General features: G+C 47.2%; 1 protein-coding gene across 1 annotated transcript in view; it reads left to right on the top strand.

Moving 5' to 3' along the window:
- LOC142574391 (putative oxidoreductase TM_0325) overlaps positions 1–18,870 on the top strand; it is a 144,329-nt gene extending 125,459 nt beyond the window's left edge. The window contains exon 9 of the mRNA XM_075683485.1: positions 18,620–18,870. Coding sequence (XP_075539600.1) covers positions 18,620–18,808 — 189 coding nt within the window. The 3' untranslated portion in view covers positions 18,809–18,870. The remainder of the gene's footprint in view (positions 1–18,619) is intronic.
- Positions 18,871–19,668: the final 798 nt, after the last annotated feature.

The following is a 19,668-nucleotide window of genomic DNA, read 5'->3' as shown; positions in this document are numbered from 1 at the left end:
CCCTGCCGCGAAATTTGCTTTTGTACGTGTCCGTTTTTTGTCGTTTTGCTACTTTCACCAATCTTCCAATCGCCTCTTACTAATCTCTAGTGCTGACATGCTTACTTTTCCACTACTCTCGCTAAACCCAAGGGCTTCAAGGATGCCTGTGGTGCCTTTGGAATGGGGCGGTGGGTAGCGCCACCAAGCTCTTGCTATTATACTGCCTAATGTCCTACCTAAGTTAAAAACAAAAAAAAAAACACTATGACCACCAACAACAAAGTTTTCTGACCCCCTATTGTGAACTTTGTTTTTGTACGTCTCAGTTTTCTGTCGTTCCTCTACTTTTCTTCCACCAATCTTCCAATCGCCTCTTACTAATGCCTACTGCGGAGATGTTTGCTTTCCACTGCTCCCTTTGAACCAAGGGGCTTCAAGGAGCCAAGTGGTGCCTAAATCGACCACTGGGCAGATGTCTTCACATTCTAATAAAGCATGCTCCATCGTTTCCCAAGCTTTACCTCAGCAAGCAAATGCTTCTTCTTGCTTCTTATATCTCATATTATAGGTGCGTGTTCTAAGGTATCCCGATCTCGCTTCGAAAAGTAATGAGCTTCCCTTTGAGTGATCAGAAATTCTTTCTTTCCTGATTTCGATTTCTCCTCTTAAGTAGTTACTCATGGCAGGTTTCTTTCCTATTGCCGCCATCCGTGAGATTATTTCACCCTCTCTGACTTTCCGCTTGAAATTCGTCGTTGCTGTGTTGCCCACCCTATAGGCCACATCCTTGCTGGTAAGCTTCCTAACTCTTTCCCTCCACTGTGAATCGAAGTTTTTCCTTTACAGATACCTCAACACTCTCCCAGCCCATTTACTTTCTGCCATATTCCTCAGTCGTTCTTCCTCATCAATTTTACTTTGAGCTTCCCTCACTTCATAACTAGTCCAGCCCATATCACCGTGCACAGTTTCATTTGTAGTCTTCCATTGAGCTCCCAGTGACAGGCGTCCGACAGACCTCTCGTTCCCATTCAGTCGTAATTGTACCCCTGATTTAAAGCAAACAACTGCATTTCCGGAAGTAAGTCCTGGAACCATTAAACCTTTGCTCGTACCCCGGAGCACCTCATACCTATTGTAGCCCCATGGCATCCTGTGCTTCATTATGGGTGCATTTCTCTACCTCTTTACTGTTATTCTTTTTACATGTGTTTCCATGTATATACCGCCTTCGTTTATCCATATACCACGGTATTTTCTCCTAGCCGAGGTATTTCCTGCTCCTGTATTGCCACTGTCTGTTCACTGTTTCCAAAACCGCATTTCCAAAAGTAACTCCTAGAACCATTATCACGCCGGTCTACTGCAGCGCCACCTGTCGCTGCAGCTTGTAGTCAATGCTGCAAAAAGGTAAAATAAGGGCGCAACACAGGGCCTCCGGGACTGGCAGTTATGGTTGCGTGGAAGTCATGCATCTGCGTACAGAGCTCGCTCATTGCTCGCTGTTGCCATGTTCGCACGTTCTTTATGTGCATGGGAACGCTGGCTTTCTAAATATATTGGTGCGTGTGTGTGTGTGTGTGTGTGTGTGTGTGTGTGTGTGTGTGTGTGTGTGTGTGTGTGTGTGTGTGTGTGTGTGTGTGTGTGCGTGTGTGAGTGTGTGTGTGTGTGCTTTCTTCAGTGAAACCTGGCGACCGTTTTTCTGGTTAATGCAACATCAAAGGAATTGCATGCAACCCACCAGGCGCAGTTCAGGCGCTCCTTCCGGGCTTCTTGTCGCCGTGTGTTTTGAAATAATAAAAACATATGCGCGCTTACCGAATGGAACGACTTGACGTGTGTTTGTTTGTCTTCTGCAATCGAAGCGCCGAGCAGACGATCAGGAATACAGCATGATATGCGGTTCGAAACGTGCAAGCTGAGAACCCGTTTTCATGTGTACTAAAAGTTTGTACTGCTTATATTTTGTGAATATTACTAAATTCAAATGTTGTGAGACCATTTTAGTTTATAAATACAGAAAGTTTTGCACATGTTTAAATTTCGCGCGCTAGGCACGCTGGTCGATCGCAGCGCCCTACTGGTGGCGTCATCGCAGAAGTGTCCCCTGTTCTCCCATTGTTTCTGTACGGACGACACACTACCCCATTCCACTACACGATAATATATTGCCCATATCAGTGCAATATTTCTATGATATATCGCGCGGGAAAGGCATTTCTTCAGTCCCATGACAATGCCCTTCAAGAAAGGTCTTCAAGAAAGCTCTTCAATTAGGTTTGGCCGGCGTAAAATTACAACATTTAGTAATTGTTTTGAACAGCTATAACACCTCTGCAAATGCACCTTTACTTTGGATTAAATTCACCCTAATTAGGGTTAAAATACGTAGTGCGTAGGATAAATTATTTGGTGCTGAGATTAAATTGACTGGCGCTTAGACTAATATAGCTGGCGCTTGGAATAATTTCAGGGAGAAAACCTGTAGGACTGTTTTAGAGAGCACAGCATTTCAGAAAGGTAAATTTGAAAAGGAAAAGTAAGCAGGTTAACGAGACAGGATATCTGGCTCGCACTAACGGTTGCAAAAATAACTAGAAATCTAATAGAAGAGAGAAAGAGAGGTAATTTGGGCACAAGTACAGATGAACAAATACCAGTGTATCCGAATATCTGGCTATTCGAATTTCCGGTTACTACTAACCAAATAACCGATCACTCCAGTTATCCGGTATTCGAATTCGAATAACCGGTGAATCGAATAACCGGATAACCGGTTTGATGTCGCTGCACTAGTCTATAGACGTCGTATTGTTCTGATAGTACTTTCCCTTGCTGTATAGCAGGTGGTTAATATTTGCAGTGGAGAAGATCAGTACGCTACGCAGAATATACTGGTCCAAGCATTGTACAACCTAAGATACTGAAGGCCGGCGGTACAATTAACTATATCGGCCGGCGGCGCATGAAGGTATTATGGGATGCACAACATGCTAGCGAGTGTGGTCCGACTGCTACACCACCAAATTAAAAACACAAAAGCATGCGCAGCATATGCAGTGTCCTGAGTTTGGAACGTTGCATTGTTTTACAGCTAATAATCACAGAAGAAGGTATTTTTTCAGCACTGCTTAGCTTCGACATTAGGAAATCTTCGGGACCCGACGAAATCCCAAATGCATTTTTGTTTAGATACGCGGAGTGGTCTGCCAAGTATCTTTATATTATGTTTAGCAAAAGTTTGCAGAAAGGAGAAGTTCCTTCTGACTGGAAAATAGGCAAAATTACACTAATACACAAGACTGGCGATAAGCTCACAGTAAGTAACTGTCGCCCGGTGTCGTTGTTGTGCACAGCTAGCAAGGTATTAGAACATTTTTTTTTCAAACATTTAAGCAGCTTCCTAGAAGGCAACAATTTTTTCGTGAACAGTCAGCACGGATTCAGGCGTGGCCTTTCAACAGTGACACAGTCACTCCACATTACTAATGATTTGTTTGCAGTTCTTGATAACAGTGGCCAGGTCGACATAATCTTTCTAGACTTTGAAAAAGCCTTTGACCGCGTGTCGCATTCCAAAATGATATTAAAACTAAAGCATCTCTTTGGAAATGAGCGTATTCTGAGGTGGCTTGTCTCTTACCTAACGCAACGCCAACAATATGTTCAAATGGGTGACTATAAATCATCAATGCTTCCAGTCCTTTCAGGCGTACCTGAAGGGTCCGTCCTTGGACCATTACTTTTTCTCGTTTGTCTGAATGATCTCTCGCTTGACACTGCTGTACAATGCGGATTTTTCTCGGATGACTGCGTTGTTTATCATGTCATTCAAACTAAAGATGATCAATTACTCTTAAGTAATTCTCTAACATCAATTTCTAACTGGTGCCAGACCTGGAAAATGAGCTTAAATATCCCTTAGTGCTCCCAAATGACTGTAACAAAAAAGGACAGTCCACTATCGCATGCATACAAAATAAACGACGTTGGAGTTACTCTTGTCGATACGTTTAAATATCTGGGGATTGAAATATCCCGCGATTTAAGATGGAGTGCGCACATTAAAACATAGTTTCGTCAGCCTCAAAAAGACTATGGTTACTTCGGCAACGTCTGAAGCACTGTACAAGCAAGACAAACTAGTTTGTTATACTTCACTGGTGCGTCCTCTACTTGAATATGGTGATGTCGTTTGGGACCCGCACACTAAGACTGATACAGAGAGGCTGGAAAAAATGCAAAAAGAGCACTCAGGTTTATTTGTAATGCCTACGGAAGACAAGTGTCACTATCTAATCTCCGTTCAAGGTCTGATCTTCCGACACTGGAGGAACGCCGTAAGCTACACCGTCTGAAGATTCTTTACACGATAGTCAACGGCCAAACTAACATGAATTTTGACACATACTTACAGTTTAACACGTGTAGAAGTACCCGCGGAAAGCACAAACTTACCCTTATTGTGCCCCAGGCTAGAACTATCGCTTATCAATTTTCATTTTTTTTTCTAAAACGATAAGAGAATGGAACAGACTTCCACAAGAGGTAACAAACAAGCGTACTGTCGACACTTTCTTATCGGCTATTTCTCAGTTGTGAGCGAAGCACGCAATTCCTTTCGTACCGAATTTTTATTCAACTCGTGTCATTAGTTTTTGAGATATTGTTCTGCGCAGTAGCGTACAAGTATGATCTGTGTTGCACTGTGTGTGAGCATGCTGTGTTCGAATATTATTTTGACATTTTCTTTGCTTGTACAGTATCTCTTTTTATTTGCTATGTACCACTCCTGCTTTGGCTGCCAAAAAGCAGCTGGCAGTATATTCAAATAAATAAATAAATAAATAAAAGGTAGCTGGTTAATTTTTTTCTTTTTCTGTTACTGCTTTGACGTCGCGTATTTATGCTGTACCTTTATACAAACACGACACACTTCATTGACCTTGCAGAATCATAGCGTGGTCCCGAGGGAAGATATTTAAATTCGGGCAGTATAGAGAAATTTAAATTCCCGAAGTCAAACCCCACACTTGTTAGAAGATGATGTCCGCTTGCTTTGGGGCATTCTGCGGAATTGCCTATATAATAGTGGAGTCGGTGAGCTTTGTCGAGTTACTGCATATTTATTCCATGACGGACTACCACAAAAGATCCTCCATTCACCAATAAATGTTTTTGATGATGATGCATATTTATTTCATATCGCGGGGATTTCAGTGGAGAAAACTCACATACTACGGAATTCGTAATGACTGGAGGCAGTCTGCACCGTACTTTCCTGTTCCATTTTTTATCTAGCGCAATACTTCTGAATCCAGCGATGGCCATCTGTTTCTCATTGAGAAACTTGCCTTTTAACTTTCTTTAACCTACACAATATGTAAAAACTGCGCTGACTTCCTCCATCGAATAAAATTTCGAGAAGTCGGTTTGCTTTCGTTTGGCCCCATTTGGGCAGATTAAAAAGAAATCTTGGTCATCTAAGTGACTGGTGACAACTGGAGACTGTGATCAATTCTTCTCGTTTCTTCTGTCTGCATCTGAGCGAGGGGTGTACGCTGGTGTTATGGGTCATCCCTTAGAGTTGTCGCACGAAAGTCGACGCAGTTTCGCATGATGAAATGTTCTGGCACAGCTAAAGAAACATCGATGTTTTCCACCCTTCCTTTTTTCTCTTCTGAAATTAACTTAGTAGTGGAGGGTTTGGGCGCGCGGTCCTAAGATATACATAAAACACAAATGCGCCGGAAACTCATGGCGGTCTCCACTGAGGCAGATCCTGGATGCTTCTCCTGTCTTTTCGACGTGGTTGACTTCGTTAACGCGTAAATTACGTCAGAAGTTATGACGGCAGTGTTCTTCCTGCTCCTTACTTTCAAGTCATAAAGGCTAGAACAACCGCAATTTCATCGTTTCTTGCTTGTTTTGTGGCACACTCGACCAGTAATATCTTTTTGAACTTCATCACAAGCTCTTCTACCAAGGCCTTCATTATTGCTGCTTCTTGTCTGCGACTAGGTTCTTAAATAATGTCACGTGAGTTAGAAATGATTCACGCAATCTCTATACTCCATTCTAGTGGTAACATAAATTTACCTTTCGCAGCTTTAAAGCTATACTCACGTAATGCTTAAATATCGGCGAAGTCAGTCCGTAGCTTTGCTGTAGTAGTTCAAGTGCTCATTTCTTCAAAATGGCGACGCAAAGACATGAGTATAAAATGACGCTATGAACGCAAACATTAATATGTATCTTCCTGTGGCGCCATTCAAAAAGAATTGAACCCTTAACAACTCCCCCATCTGTCACTTCAAGGGCTTGTCATGTATAAAGACTATTGTGCACGTGTCCGGGGCGGCGGACGGCCAGTGACTCTAAAAAAAGAAAAACAATAGCGCGAGCCCGCAGGACGCGGCACCTCGGCCAACAGCCAATCGCGAATGCACACGAGTTCTGGAAGAGGGAGAACACGAAGAGAAGAAAGAAGAAGGGAGGTTTTTTTCTTTCCAGAAGAAGCCTGGTATGGTGGCGTGGAAGAAGTGAGGCTGTCGAACCTCAAGACCTCAGGAGCGGCGGGCTGACGAAGCGAGGCTGTCGGGCTGCGGGTTCGAATCTCAAGACGCCAGGAACACCAGGGGGAGAAGCGAAGCCGGCGATCTGCGGGCCCAAACTTCCGGACTTCATCGACAGTTCGGACTCTGTCCTACCTCCGGCCTGGGGTGTTCACGTATCCTGGTGACATGGTGCGGAATGCAACAATGCCCTCCTCTCCTGTGACTCCCTTGCCTTGCTGCGGCTAATCCGAAAGAAGCAAGCAGTGACTCATGCGCACGCGACCGACACCCTGCAGCTGCACTGCAACGTATGTCAAGTAATTGTGACTGGTCACGGATCTTACTGTTTTAAATGATTGTTTAGTTTGTGTGAGAACAATTAGAGCTACATGAACGTTTTTCTTAGTCATGGCGTCTCGTTTAGTGTGTTTGTGTTTTGCTCTGTCTTAATTATGTACATATTTCGTTAACAATTGGCTTCGTTCTTTCTCTTCTCCACTGTGTATTCATCTCAGTGGCGGCCAGAACAATTAGAATCATGCAAATGTAAATACACCACTCGGCAAACATTTACGTGGCATTTACGTGGACAAACCAAATTCTATCAAATTGGCGTCCGCTGCGACAGGACGAAACTTTTTCTTCATAGCTGCTTGAACGGAGAATAATAAACATGAGGTTAGTAGAGCTTATTACGTTACTTGAGCGCTTGGGGCTGCAGGGCCCAGAATTAAGAAATTGGGCGCTCAAGCAAGTAGCCAAGGCGCGTGAGGAGGCTGCGAAGGCGCGTGAGGAACGGGCTGCCGAAAAAGAGCCGGCCGAACAGCGGCTTAAATTAGAACAGAATTTGCAGGCGGGAGAAAGTAAAGGAAATGGGAATGCTTCAGGTCACACGAACCAAGCAGAGATCTCAACTTCCATCAACCCACATAATCTCACCCGAATGACCAGTGATTCTCGAGATGACCTCAACGCTTATTTTAAGCGCTTTGATCATCTAGCCACGGGACAGGGCTGGCCAAAATAAAAGGTGGCCACCGATATCTGCTTGTACCTCGGTGGAGAAACACTGAAAGTGCTTGGTCGTTTGTCGTCCGAAGACTCCCTGGATAATAACAAAACAAAACTAGACCTGTTGTAACGGTGTAGTTCACAGCTGAGGGTTAACGAAAAAGATTTCTGCAAACTAAACCACTTGATTGAGAAACCGGCACGCATTATACTACGCGATTGTTTAGCTACTTCTACCACTGGGTGGAAGTGGCAAACCCAAGGAAGACATTCAATGCGGTTCGAGACTTGATAGTTGCAGAAGAATTCTTGAAAAACTGCCATAGTCGTTTGGCGCTTTTCCTTCGCGAGAAAAACTACAAGACCATGGATGAAGCCTAGGAAGTAGCGGAGCACTATTTAGGGGCTCAAAGACAGCGTAATGCGCCGGTGTTCAAGGAGAAGCTTGAGCGAAAATCCTGGAAAAGCAACGGAGGATGAGCAGGCGGGGGAGTGGCAAGTCTGTTACTTCATATGTGACAAGACGGGACGCAAGACGCCCGATTGCCGTAGGAAGCTAAAACGCCCAGATTGCGAATATTTCCGCAAATATGGACACGACGTGCAATCATGCAAGCGGAATGAACTTGGTGCTGAGGGCTCATAAATATGATGCCTAATGCCTCCAGGCCAGCAAAAAGATGCTAGGGAAGGCATTGAAAGTGTTACCGGGCAGTGAGACGAAGAAGCTTCGTCCATTGCTTTGGGAGTCTCGCCGAAGAAATGTTTTGACACGCCGGTGTTAAAACGGGAGCTTTTTGAACAGACAGTATGGGTGCTGGAAGATACAGTAACCAACAGTATAGTTGTGCGATGAGCTCTCGTACAGGACGCAGCAATCTTAGGCGCTGAGTCTACACTAGTGGCTGATGGTAGCTGCATTAACGTTCAGGACGCAGGGGTGAACATTTCATCACCGTACTTCTCCGGTCTTTCGGTCGCAAAGTGCATGGGTAGTCTGTTCATGAGAAGCCAACAAACACTGACACCAAGGACAACATAGGGGAAATTACTTGCGCTTAATAAATGAATAACGATACATAAATGGAAATTAAAGTGGATGAAAAAACAACTTGTTGTTTTTTGTTGTTGTTTTTTCATCATTTTTGTTGTTGTTTTTTTCATCATTCTTCCGTTGTTTTTTCATCCACTTTAATTTCCATTATGGATCGTTATTCATTTATTAAGCACAAGTAATTTCCCCTATGTTGTCCTTGGTGTCAGTGTTTGTTGGCTTCTCATGATATGAATTATAATAATCGGGCCCCTCGGTTAACCCCCTTTTTTCTATGGGTAGTCTGTTGTATGATGTGGTCATTGCGAACGTTCCTGGATCACGCCAACCCGTGGAACCAGATCCCAACTAGAAAGCGTCTTCGTTTACGTCTCTAGCAAGTGCTGCACCTAAATTGAACACATTGAAAGAAGATAGTGCTTCTCTGAAGGTTATAGTGGGTGGCAAGATATCGAAGCCATGACCTCCAGTACACGTTGGAGCTCTCCAGCTATCGAGAAAAGTGTCTTGGACAAAACAGCAGGAAGACGAAACACTTCGAATTTTTACAAATAAACTGTGGAAAATATTCTGGGAACAGGTGCAACTGCTCAGTCGTTTTACCTGGGTAAGGGTGTATTGTAGCGATCCTATCAAATGCGTCTGGGAAAAGTAATGGAACAAGCTGTGGTACCAAAGTTCCTGCGCCTCGATGTTCTTAACATGGCGCGTAAAAACTCATTGTCTTGGCAGCAAGGCATTCGTACAAACATGACACGGGTCCTTCGATCATTTTGTGACCAGGCGTCCAAAAGGACGTTAAACGATTTGTCAGATCGTGTGATGCCGGTCAAGGAACCTTTCCACAGGATAGAGGGGGCAAGCCTCCCCTTCGATGAAGGCCGCTTATTGATACATCATTCGAGAGGGTCGCGGTAGATATCATGGGCCCTTTGAGTCCAACATCGAGTAAGGGCAACCGGTATATACTCACTCTAGTGGATTTTGCAACATGGACGCCATCCCTTTACCTTCGATTGATTGAGCAACTGTAATCGGAGGGCTGGTTGAGATGTTCCCAAGTATCGGCTTCCCATGCGAAATTCTTCGTCACCAGGCATCTTGCATTAAGTCAGACTTGATTAGAGGAAGAAATGATCTACTCGCGATGAAGCAACTGAGCTCAATGCAGTATCACCCTATGTGCAATAGAATGATGGAGCACTTTAACAGCACCATTAAGGTGACGCTGCGGACGCTATGCCAAGAAAAACCGAAAGCCTGGGATCAATATCTCGCCCCACTTCATTTTGCCTATCGTGAAGTTACACAAACGAGCCTCGGCTTTTCACCATTTGAACTGATAAACGGACGTCAAGTACGAGGACCCTTGTCCATACTCAAGGATCTTTCGACAAGAAACCGGCGCAAGGAAGGTAATTAAACAACATAGACTTATGTCCTCAACCTCAAGAGCCGATTAGAAGAGACCTTGAATGTAGCTCACCAGAACTTGTGCATTGCTCATAGGACTCAGAAGAGGTACTACGACCGGAACAGTTGCCACCGACAGCTGAAAGTAGGAGATCGCGTGCTCATACTCCTCCCAATCAGTGATAACAAACTCATGATGCAATGGAACGGATCATTTGTAGGCACTGGAAAGAAAAATAACTTTGACTACTGGTTGGGGGTTGGCCATACCATTATAACATTACACATAAACATGCTAAACTGGTGTGGAGAGCGCCAACCAGTAGCCGCGTTCCAAACTTCCTCGTTTGTCGTAGTAGAAGAACCGGAAACTCAAGCGCCCATACCAAACATTAAAGCTGGAGCAGCGGGGGAATCGAAAGCATTCGGGCCTCTGATGGCCTTGATGAAAGCCAAAGGTCTAAGCTGCAAGAACTGTTAGTGGCTTCTAAAGACATATCTTCGGAAGTCCCTGGCAAGATGACACTCCTACAATGTTCTTTTGAGTTGAGCACTTCAGAACCGATTAACACGTCGCAAGGCCCTTTGCCTTTTTTTATGAAGAAGGCTGTTGAATGTGCAGTGAATGACACGTTGAAGCGATGTGTGATGGAACGCTCAAATTATCCCCACAATTCTTCTTTGAATTTTCTTAAAAAGTCCGGCAAAGGTTATCGATCGTGCATTGATATCCGGCGCATTAACAGCGTGCTAGTCTCGGATGCCGAGCCAATACCAAGGACAGAGCTGATGTTGTCGGTAGGGGGAAAGAAGATTTATTTTTCAAAACTCCATCTCCCAAGGGGCTATTGGCAAGTGCCACTCGAAGAGAAATCCAGAGCCAAGACAGCGTTTTCCACATAATTTCGACACTAACAATTTCGCTTTATGCCCTTCGACATTAAGACTGCTTTGGCAATTTTCCCTCGACTCACGCGTACTCTTCTGTCTGGCTTGAATAACGTTGTGCGCTGTACCGGGTGTTCAAAATTAAGTTTAATGATTTTCTTAAACTTAGCCACTGGGAGGCACGTGAAGACCACCCCTGCAAGTAAATCACGTGGCCAGGGGGACACAAAGTGAGATGGTAATTGCCGCTGTTAGCATCCCAATTTACTAAAATTGAATAATTAACTTTTTATTGACTGCACTAGGTGTGTGTGTTTGCATTTGAACGTTCGAGGCACTCGTGTTTCAACACAGTTTAACTTGATAGAGTTCTTCTTACACGTCTGTGCCCCGACATAGTCGACCCCAAATTTCAATTGCCGTTCGCATGATTACGCATTAAAGAGTAAAGATCGGCGCAACACTCCTCATTGATTGGACAGGGCTGGTGCGTGCGTCGTTTAGTCGGCCAACAGGGCGGAGGTATAGGCAAAGATAACTGTTACCCTTCCCATCTCGGCTGGCAAAATCAGCATATTACAGCGTGGCCAGCCATGCAGTTGTTGCTCTTGATTTGAATAAAACTTACCCGCCGTGGTTGCTCAGTGGCTATGGTGTTGGGCTCCTGAGCACGAGGTCGCGGGATTGAATTCCGGCCGCGGCCGCCGCATTTCGATGGAGGCGAAATGTGAAAACACCCGTGTACTTAGATAGAGGTGCAGGTTAAAGAACCCCAGGTGGTCAAAATTTCCGGAGTCCTCCACAACGGCGTGTCTCATAATCAGAAAGTGGTTTTGGCACGTAAAACCCCATAATTTAATTTTTTTTCAATAAAGCTTACAGTACTTGGAAATTTGCAGTGACTTTACGTAGCCGAGGCAAGGACAATGCCCGCTCTTCTGGTCACCTTTACGCGCACGCACTGCCCTCCGGCTTCTCCACTCGCGTTATTCTCCGCTCCCGCCACAGTCGCGTCACACGAGGGAGGAGTTGTTACTGCCAAGCTCGCCGGCGTGCTTGGTGAACCGCTTGAGGGACTTGTTTGTAATCCTGCCAGACTCGAAATCCCCGGCCCGGGCGTTGAGCATGTGTGCCACATCCGCGGACACGGAACCTTTGGTGCAGTTTCGAATGGCTGATTTCGAGTCGCTGATGATTAGGCTATCCTCCGCACCTCCGTGGAGTACCGCGAGAGCTATGAGCATCTCCGCTGCTTCAGCCGACGGCAGCCTCGCTGATGCCGTGACTCGGATCATTCGCTTCGTATCTACGACTGCTATGGAGAAGGCGGGCGCCGCCGCCGTCGGCCGGCCGTGTCGACGTTGCCACTGTTGCTGCCGCCATTTTTGTCCTAGCAGTAGTAGTGATTGCGGTGTTGGTAACTCTGGCTGGTCTCGCGAATTGCGCTGTAGCGGCGGTGGTGGTTGACGTCCCTCTTCGCCATCAGAGTCACCGGCTGACCGTGGGTACCTGGCTGCGTCGACGAAGAGGACGCGTTCTCGTCTTCCGTGCTTCTCGAGGATTGCTACCGCCCTGCGTATACGTCCTTGCACGTCATGCACCGGGTGCATATTCTTCGGCATGTTTTCCGTCTGTATGGCGTCCCTGATTTCCGGTAGCAGTGTTTCCTTCAGTCCACGTGCCTCATGATATTGAATGCCGAGAGGGTCTAGGATTCATGTTCTCGTTCTGGTGCTCGACAGCCTCTCCAGCTGCGCGATTCTCTGCGCCGCGGCGATCTTCTCCAGCGTGTTGTGTACGCCCAGCTCGAGGAGCCTGTGGGTTGGAATGTACTGGGGTTCTCCCAGGGTAGTCTTGAACGCCCTGCGCATCCCCATGTTCAGCTTGTTGGTTTTGCTCCGGTTGTAGTCGGCCTATGCGGCGACGTACGCTATGTGGCTCAGTGAGTACGTCTGTATCGTCCTCGTCACGTTGTGTTCCTTCATTCCTTTCCTCCTGTTCACGAACCGCCGCACGAGGTGTGTGGCGGTGGCCACTTTCTTCTGCAGTCGGGCAGCCAGCTCGCGGCTCGCACCGTTCTCTTCCAGCCACAGGCCGAGCACTCACAACTTGGACACCGTCGGTATTCGGGTCCCCTCCCTCGACGTGACTCGGACGCCCAAACAACGGGCGTCTAGCACGCCCTGCGGGAGCGGTCCTTTTTTGCGTGGTCTGTCGAGCAGAATTTCTGACTTTTTCGGTGAGCAGACGACTCCCGTGTCTTCGAGGTGCCGTTCCACCTACCGGACGGCCCGCTGCAGTCGGGCTAGCATTTCGCCGACGCTCGTGTTCTCCGTGGCCCACATCGTCAGGCCATCTGCGTATATCGTATGATTGATGCCCTCTGTCGCGTCGAGACGCTCCGGCAGGCCTATCACGACGAGGTTGAAAAGCATGGGGAAGAGTACGGAGCCCTGCGGTGTTCTCACACCACCCATTCGGACCGTTCGTGGTGGATCCCCGTCGATCTTGACTGTCGCCTCGCGCCCATTCAGGAAGCTGCTGACATAGCGGTGGGACCTCGCCCCGAGATTGAGTCGGGTGATCTTGCCCAGTATGGCTATGTGCTTCACAATGCCGAAGGCGCTCCTGAGGTCTCGGCCGAGCAGGGCGTGCGCGTGCGAGCTCGGAGCCTTCACGACCTGTTCCTTGATCTGCGGCATAGCATCCTGCGTGGAAAGTCCCTCCCGGAAACCGATGATGCGTGTGCCGAAGGCGTCCTGCTTCTCGAGCAGCGTCGTCACTCTGTTGAGGCAGGCATGCTCCATCACTTTCCCGACGCAGGACGTGAGGGAGATCGGCCTCATTTTTCGGACCTCCAGCAGTTTTTCCTGCTTTGGTATGAGTATAAAGACCGCGATCTTCCTCTCTTGCGAAATTCGGCCCTCCTTCCAGCACGCGTTGATGTACTCGCAGAGCTTCTCGATGGCGTCGTCGTTCAGGTTCCTCAGGATTTTGTTGGTGATATTGTTAGGACCGGTTGCCGAGTTGGTCATCAGTAGCTGGAGGACCGTTCCAATTTCCTGCATGGAAAAGTCCGCGTCCAGCTCCTCGTTGGGAGCCGCGCGGTACTCTGCGTGACTGTGCCCTTCCTGGCGAGCGAGGTGCGTCTGCACGATCTCTTCCGCGAAGGCCTCAGGGCCGTCCGTGCACTTGTGTCGCAGCTTGGCAATCTCTGTACGGGTCGCCTTCAGCTGCTTGCCGGGTTGAGCAGGTGCCTGAGAATCTTCCAGGTGGGTCCAGCGCTCATGTTCCCGTTCATCGTGTCACACATCTGCCATTCTTGTTCGCACAGGCAGGCGCAATGCGTCTCGTTCTCCCGGTTGATTTCGGCGATCTTCTTGCGTATCTTACTACTGAGTTTTTGCCTACTCGCTCTCTGTTGCATGGATTTCTTGGCCGCAACGAGATGTGCCAGCCAGCTGTCCACTCTGGACGGTTGGGTATCGCCGTCGTCCCTGGCTCCGCTGGATCTGTCTCCTTTTTCTTTGTTCTTTGGGGGGTTCTTCTCGCCAGTCCATCCATTTGATCTCATCGGTAACTTTATCTACGTCCGCGAGTAGTTTGCTGCACCAATCCCTGATGTCTTCGATCGGGCCCTTCTTCTTGTCTCGTTCTCTATTTTTCCGCGATATGTCCCAGTCCACGATTCTGGCCTTTCGGCAGACATCTTTTTCGATTTCATCAACCCCAAGGTCACGCACAATATGCTGCGGTCACTCCCCAGGTCCTCGAAGGAGTTCGACCAAGTAAGTGACCACGCCTGCGCCTGACCAGACGGAAAGGTCGGCGGATGTGTCGCGGCACACTCCCTGTCCGATCCTAGCGTGCGACGCCGGTTCGTTGAGTACAGTCAGGCCGAGCTCGTCCATCAGTCCGGCTAGCCTTTTCCCTTACGGCGAGTCGGCAGACAGCGATATTTATCATATCACTTTGTGTCCCCCTGGCCACGTGCTTATATGCATAGGTGGTCTTCGCGTGCCAGCCAGTGTCTAATTAAAAAAAAACCCAAAGCTTAATTTTCAGCACTCTGCATATATGACGTGCTTGTAGCCACCTTTAGCTGGGAAGAATATGTCAGCACTCTACGGCAGTTGCTCGAAAGAATTCGGAGCGCACGCTTAACAGTTAAGCTTCAGAAGCGTGAAGTAGGAACAACTTCAATAATATTTTTAGGCCGTCGGTTAGCAAAGAATATAGAAGGTGTCGGGAGCAAGCAATGCTCCAAAACCTTAAACCAAGCAACAAGTACGCTCTTTTCTTTGAAGTGGCGTTTATTGCCGAGACCTAATTGCCGATTACGCTGATATCGCCCGACCTCTTGTTGAGCTAACGCGAAAAATGCAACGTAACCGGGTGATTTGGATCCCTGAAAGAGATCATGCATTTCAAGATCTGAAGAACGCGCTTAGTTCTATACCCATTGTAAGGGCGCCCAACATCCTAAAGGAACTCTCTCTCCTTAAAGACTCCTTTGATACTCGTATAGGTGCTGTTTTAATGCAAGAACATTAGCAGGTTCTTCATCCCTTTCCTTTGCAAGCAGGCAGCTTCTCCCACTTGAAACACGATATTCTGTCATTGAAAGGGAATGCTTAGCATTAGTATGGGCGATCAAGAACTTCCACTATATTCTGCATGGAACTACATTCACAATCCAGCCAATCCCCCAGCCTCTGTTGTATTTGTCGCGGGCCAAGCATCTTAAGAGCAGAGTTATTAGATGGAGTTTAGCGCTTTCAGAATATTCTTTGAATGCCGAGCACATAAGGGACTTAGAAAATGTTGAAACTGATTATCTGAGTAGGTCAGGATCAGCTATTGATTCTAGCGTTTGGGAAGTTTATGATCCAGTATGCTTTCTTGTCATTCTTTTCTTCCTTGCGTGAATTCTGCATTTCGGTCAATCGGTTTGGTACATATATGATTTGAAATATAATGAGTCCAAACACGCAGTGGACATCGACAACAGATCCTTTCGTATTACTGCGGGAGAAGAAAGTGGAGGTCATACCATAGCGTGGTTCCCAGCCCACATTAACTACGTAACTAACCAAGCAGGTTGAAATATTAACGAGCGGGCCGACTGCCTGGCGCGTGAGTTCACGAACCGCGCCGGAGCTAAGGGTCCGACTCTCCCACAGGATTGCCACTTCAAAGATCATCTTACCACCTTTCAGGAAATTACGTCGCATTACGCGCACAGCTGGGGGAAATTCCCTCATCCCAACCCGAAACTGAGCAGGGCTCAGGCTGTTACTTTCAGGCTTTTACAGACGAGATCTTACCTCCCCCCAGAGCGCTCAGCTGGATAGACCCCAACTTCCCACAGCCGTGCTCCAAATGCGGTCACGATTGCCGCTCCTTTGGCCACATGCTCATGCTGTGCCCGTACAACGCCGGCTCCGACTTTCAATACAAGTCCAAGTGGGACGCTTTGCTGAAGAGCTCGGATTTCACAAACCAACTACAGGTCGTCTAGAGGGCCCGCGACGTCGCGGAGAGTCACCACGTGCCTGTCCCGTCGTGGGCGGAGCCACCAACTTGATTTGATGCCTTCGGTTCCCCCCAATAAAGTTCCTCAGGGCACTCTAATAAAGTCCTTGTCACTGTCACGCGCATCGCCGCAGTTTTTTTCTTTCCTTCATCAAGAAATGTATTTTTTTTTTGGAAAGGGGGCTTTGTCATGCATAAAGACTAATCTGCGCGTGTCTGGTGCGGCGGACGGCCAGTGACTCTAAAAGAAGGGAAACAATAGTGGTATTCGGCGCGAGCTCACAGGACGCGGCACCTCGGGAAACAGCCAGTCACGAAGGCACACGAGTTCTGGAAGAGAGAGCAGAAGAACAGGTGAAAGAAAACGGGAATTTTTTTTTCTGTCGAGCGTAAGCCCGGTGAGCGGAGTGGAAGAAGCGAGGCAGTCGGGCTGCTGGCCCCATCGTCAGGAATTTAGGAACGCCGGGCGGAGAAGCGAAGCTGGCGGGCTGCGGATCCGACCTTCAAGACTTTAGCGACGATCCGGGTGCGGTCCTACCTCCACCCTGTGGTATGCACAGATCCTGGCGACATGGAGCGCAAGGCAAAATTGTTCTACCACTCCCCGCCTGTGACTCTTTGGACGAGCTGCAGCTAATTCTAATGAAGTAAGTAGCGACTGATGCTCACGCGATCCAGGCCCTGCAGCTGTACCGCAACACATGTCAAGTAACTGTGACCGGTCACCATCCTTACTGTTTTACATAACTATTTAGTTTGTGTGAGAAAATCTAGAGAAGTGTGAACGTTTTTGCTAGTCATGGCATCTCGGTAATTGGTTTGTCTGTATTTTGCTTCGTTTACTTATATACGTGTTTTGTTAACAATCAGCTTCGTTGTTTCTCTTCCCAACTTTGTATTCGTGTCAGTGGTGGCCAGGGCAATTCTAATGGTGCAAGTAAGAATACACTACCGCGCTAAGAATCCCACAATAACGTGAGCCAACCAAATCCTAACAAGGCTGTTGCGTAGCTCGTGTTGTTAACCCTGAGCTAACATTTTCGGCTCTTCTAGTCAGGTATTTACACAGCTACTTTATTACGCTCACTTCTAAAGACTCATCAATTCGAATCATTAATTCAATCGAATAACTATAACACTAGCCACCCTACCATATCTCCATAAAATTCGGTTGTGCCACTTGAAATATTCCTGGCGTTCGTACAGGACTTTCTTCTTGGTATGTGAACGCGCTGGGGGTATTTCAGAACTGTTATTGGGCTGAAGGTTTTGTTAGAACTATAGAATTATTGCACAGGTCCGCGTGTCTGAATGTGTCATATAGATCAGCATCGGGTACATGTTCTATTGTACAGCTCGCTAAGTGCGGCCTTCTTCAGTAAAAAAAAAAGAAGATTGAGTATGGCTAGTCAATTCACCGGCAGGGATCAGAGAAGCGTACATCAGCCCTTCCATGTCGATCATAGTTTGTGGTAGGGAAAGTATGACGGTGCCATGCCTTCCTATGAGTCGTTAAGTGGTGAAACTCGCGGTTGGGATGGAGAACTGAACAGCTGAACCTCTTCTACGTTGTCAAGCTCATCGGCTTTTCAGCAGGCTTGGTAGGGGCCTTGGTAGGGGCTTCAGCAGGGGCCTAAACGGTAGACCTACTCCGTCCTAGTCACGACACCCTAGTGTTGAAAATGAAGAAGCGAAATAGTTGAAGGTAGAATTGCTTATTAGACGCTTTAATGATAACACGCAGGAGACGAATAATGCCTCAGAAGTTTTCGTCCAGTCGGTGCTGTCTTTCTTCGTTTTCTTCTCTTTCTCTATTTTGAAGGATTTGGAATAACGGCAGTTGGACATGTTAGTCGGACATCTTCCTTGTAACCAAGAGAGAGAGAGAGCGAGAGAAGAAGAAGAAGAAAAAGAGCTGGAACACTTACACAGGTTTCGCGCTCCTACATTATCCAGTGCCCCTATTCTTTTATTTCAGGTGACTGGCTTTTCATTTCCCGGCGCTATAATTTTCGTATATTTAAACACCAAATATTTAATTTGATGCAGCCGCATGCTTGAAAAACGCGTTAGTTTCAAATTCTTCAATTAACGGTCAGCACCTGCATTGTGTCTCTACTCATGTGCACGTTCATTCGTTTTCATCAGGATAATTTTCACTGAAGAACAATTTGTGCAGAAGCGGGAGAAGATGACAAGCAGCGCACACGCACTAGGCCGAATCGGAACAGCACAGGAGGTCGCCCGCTGTATCGCTTTCCTCGCTTCCGAGGACGCCTCGTTCGTCACTGGGATCACGATGCTCGTGGACGGGGGCCTGACACTCTTGTCCAGCCTCACGGGTGCGAACCCTTGGCACAAGGGATAGCGGACTGCACGAGAACAAAGCAACTGGCTCCGGCGACGTCTCCGAGTTTCGAGGATTAGCAACAGAGAGCACAGCAAACTTGTGCTGTAGTCCAGAACGAAATAAGACTGCATTTTCTCACAAGTGTTTCCTTTCTTCGATTACACACTAAACATATTGACCCCCCTAATGGTGTAAATCAGTTTTTTGCCAGACGGGCACCCAAAGGACGCTGTTGCATACACCCTACAGCTGGGGTGCAATTATAGCGCCCAAGACGAAGGGTGGACAGCAAAACAAACTTAGTGGGCAAGGGTGCTAGTCCATATTAGCGCCCATCTACGTGGGTGTGGGATGGGTACGTATGCGCCCTTTTATTTCTGGTGTGCAGGCAAGACAGGCTCGGCAGTACAAGCCTTCAGTTAGTGCTATGTAGAGCGATCCACGCGTAACTCTCGTGTGTGCCAGAAGGTTCCTGTTTGGCTACCAAACCCGCCGTCCAAAAACGTAGTTGCCGGCGAATAAACATTCAAACAGTGTAAAGGGATACTTTATTGTTATTTACCGCAAATATAAAACAATGTGCCCATATCTTCCGCACAGAATACGTACGGCAAGAATTAAATTGCCGTCCGCACGTGTATTGCAGTCAATTCACAGTTCAGTGGCGCCTGCCCAAAAGATTGGCTGTGGACTTTCTAAACATTTTCCCGCCTCAAACAAAATTTACTCAAATTCATTATTCTAGATTGGAAGGTAAAAGATTGGTGCGAACAGAGAGCCATCTCAAGAATATTTAACTGGAGGGCCTTAATGCTTAATTTAGCCGAGAAAATCGTCAATAAAGCGACTTTTTGACAACTTCAGGAGTAATCACCTGG

Source organism: Dermacentor variabilis, chromosome 3 (assembly GCF_050947875.1).
Source record: "Dermacentor variabilis isolate Ectoservices chromosome 3, ASM5094787v1, whole genome shotgun sequence".
Classification (NCBI taxonomy): Eukaryota; Metazoa; Arthropoda; class Arachnida; order Ixodida; family Ixodidae; genus Dermacentor; species Dermacentor variabilis.
The sequence above is the reverse complement of the archived record's forward strand: the minus strand, read 5'-3'. Positions and strand labels throughout refer to the sequence as shown.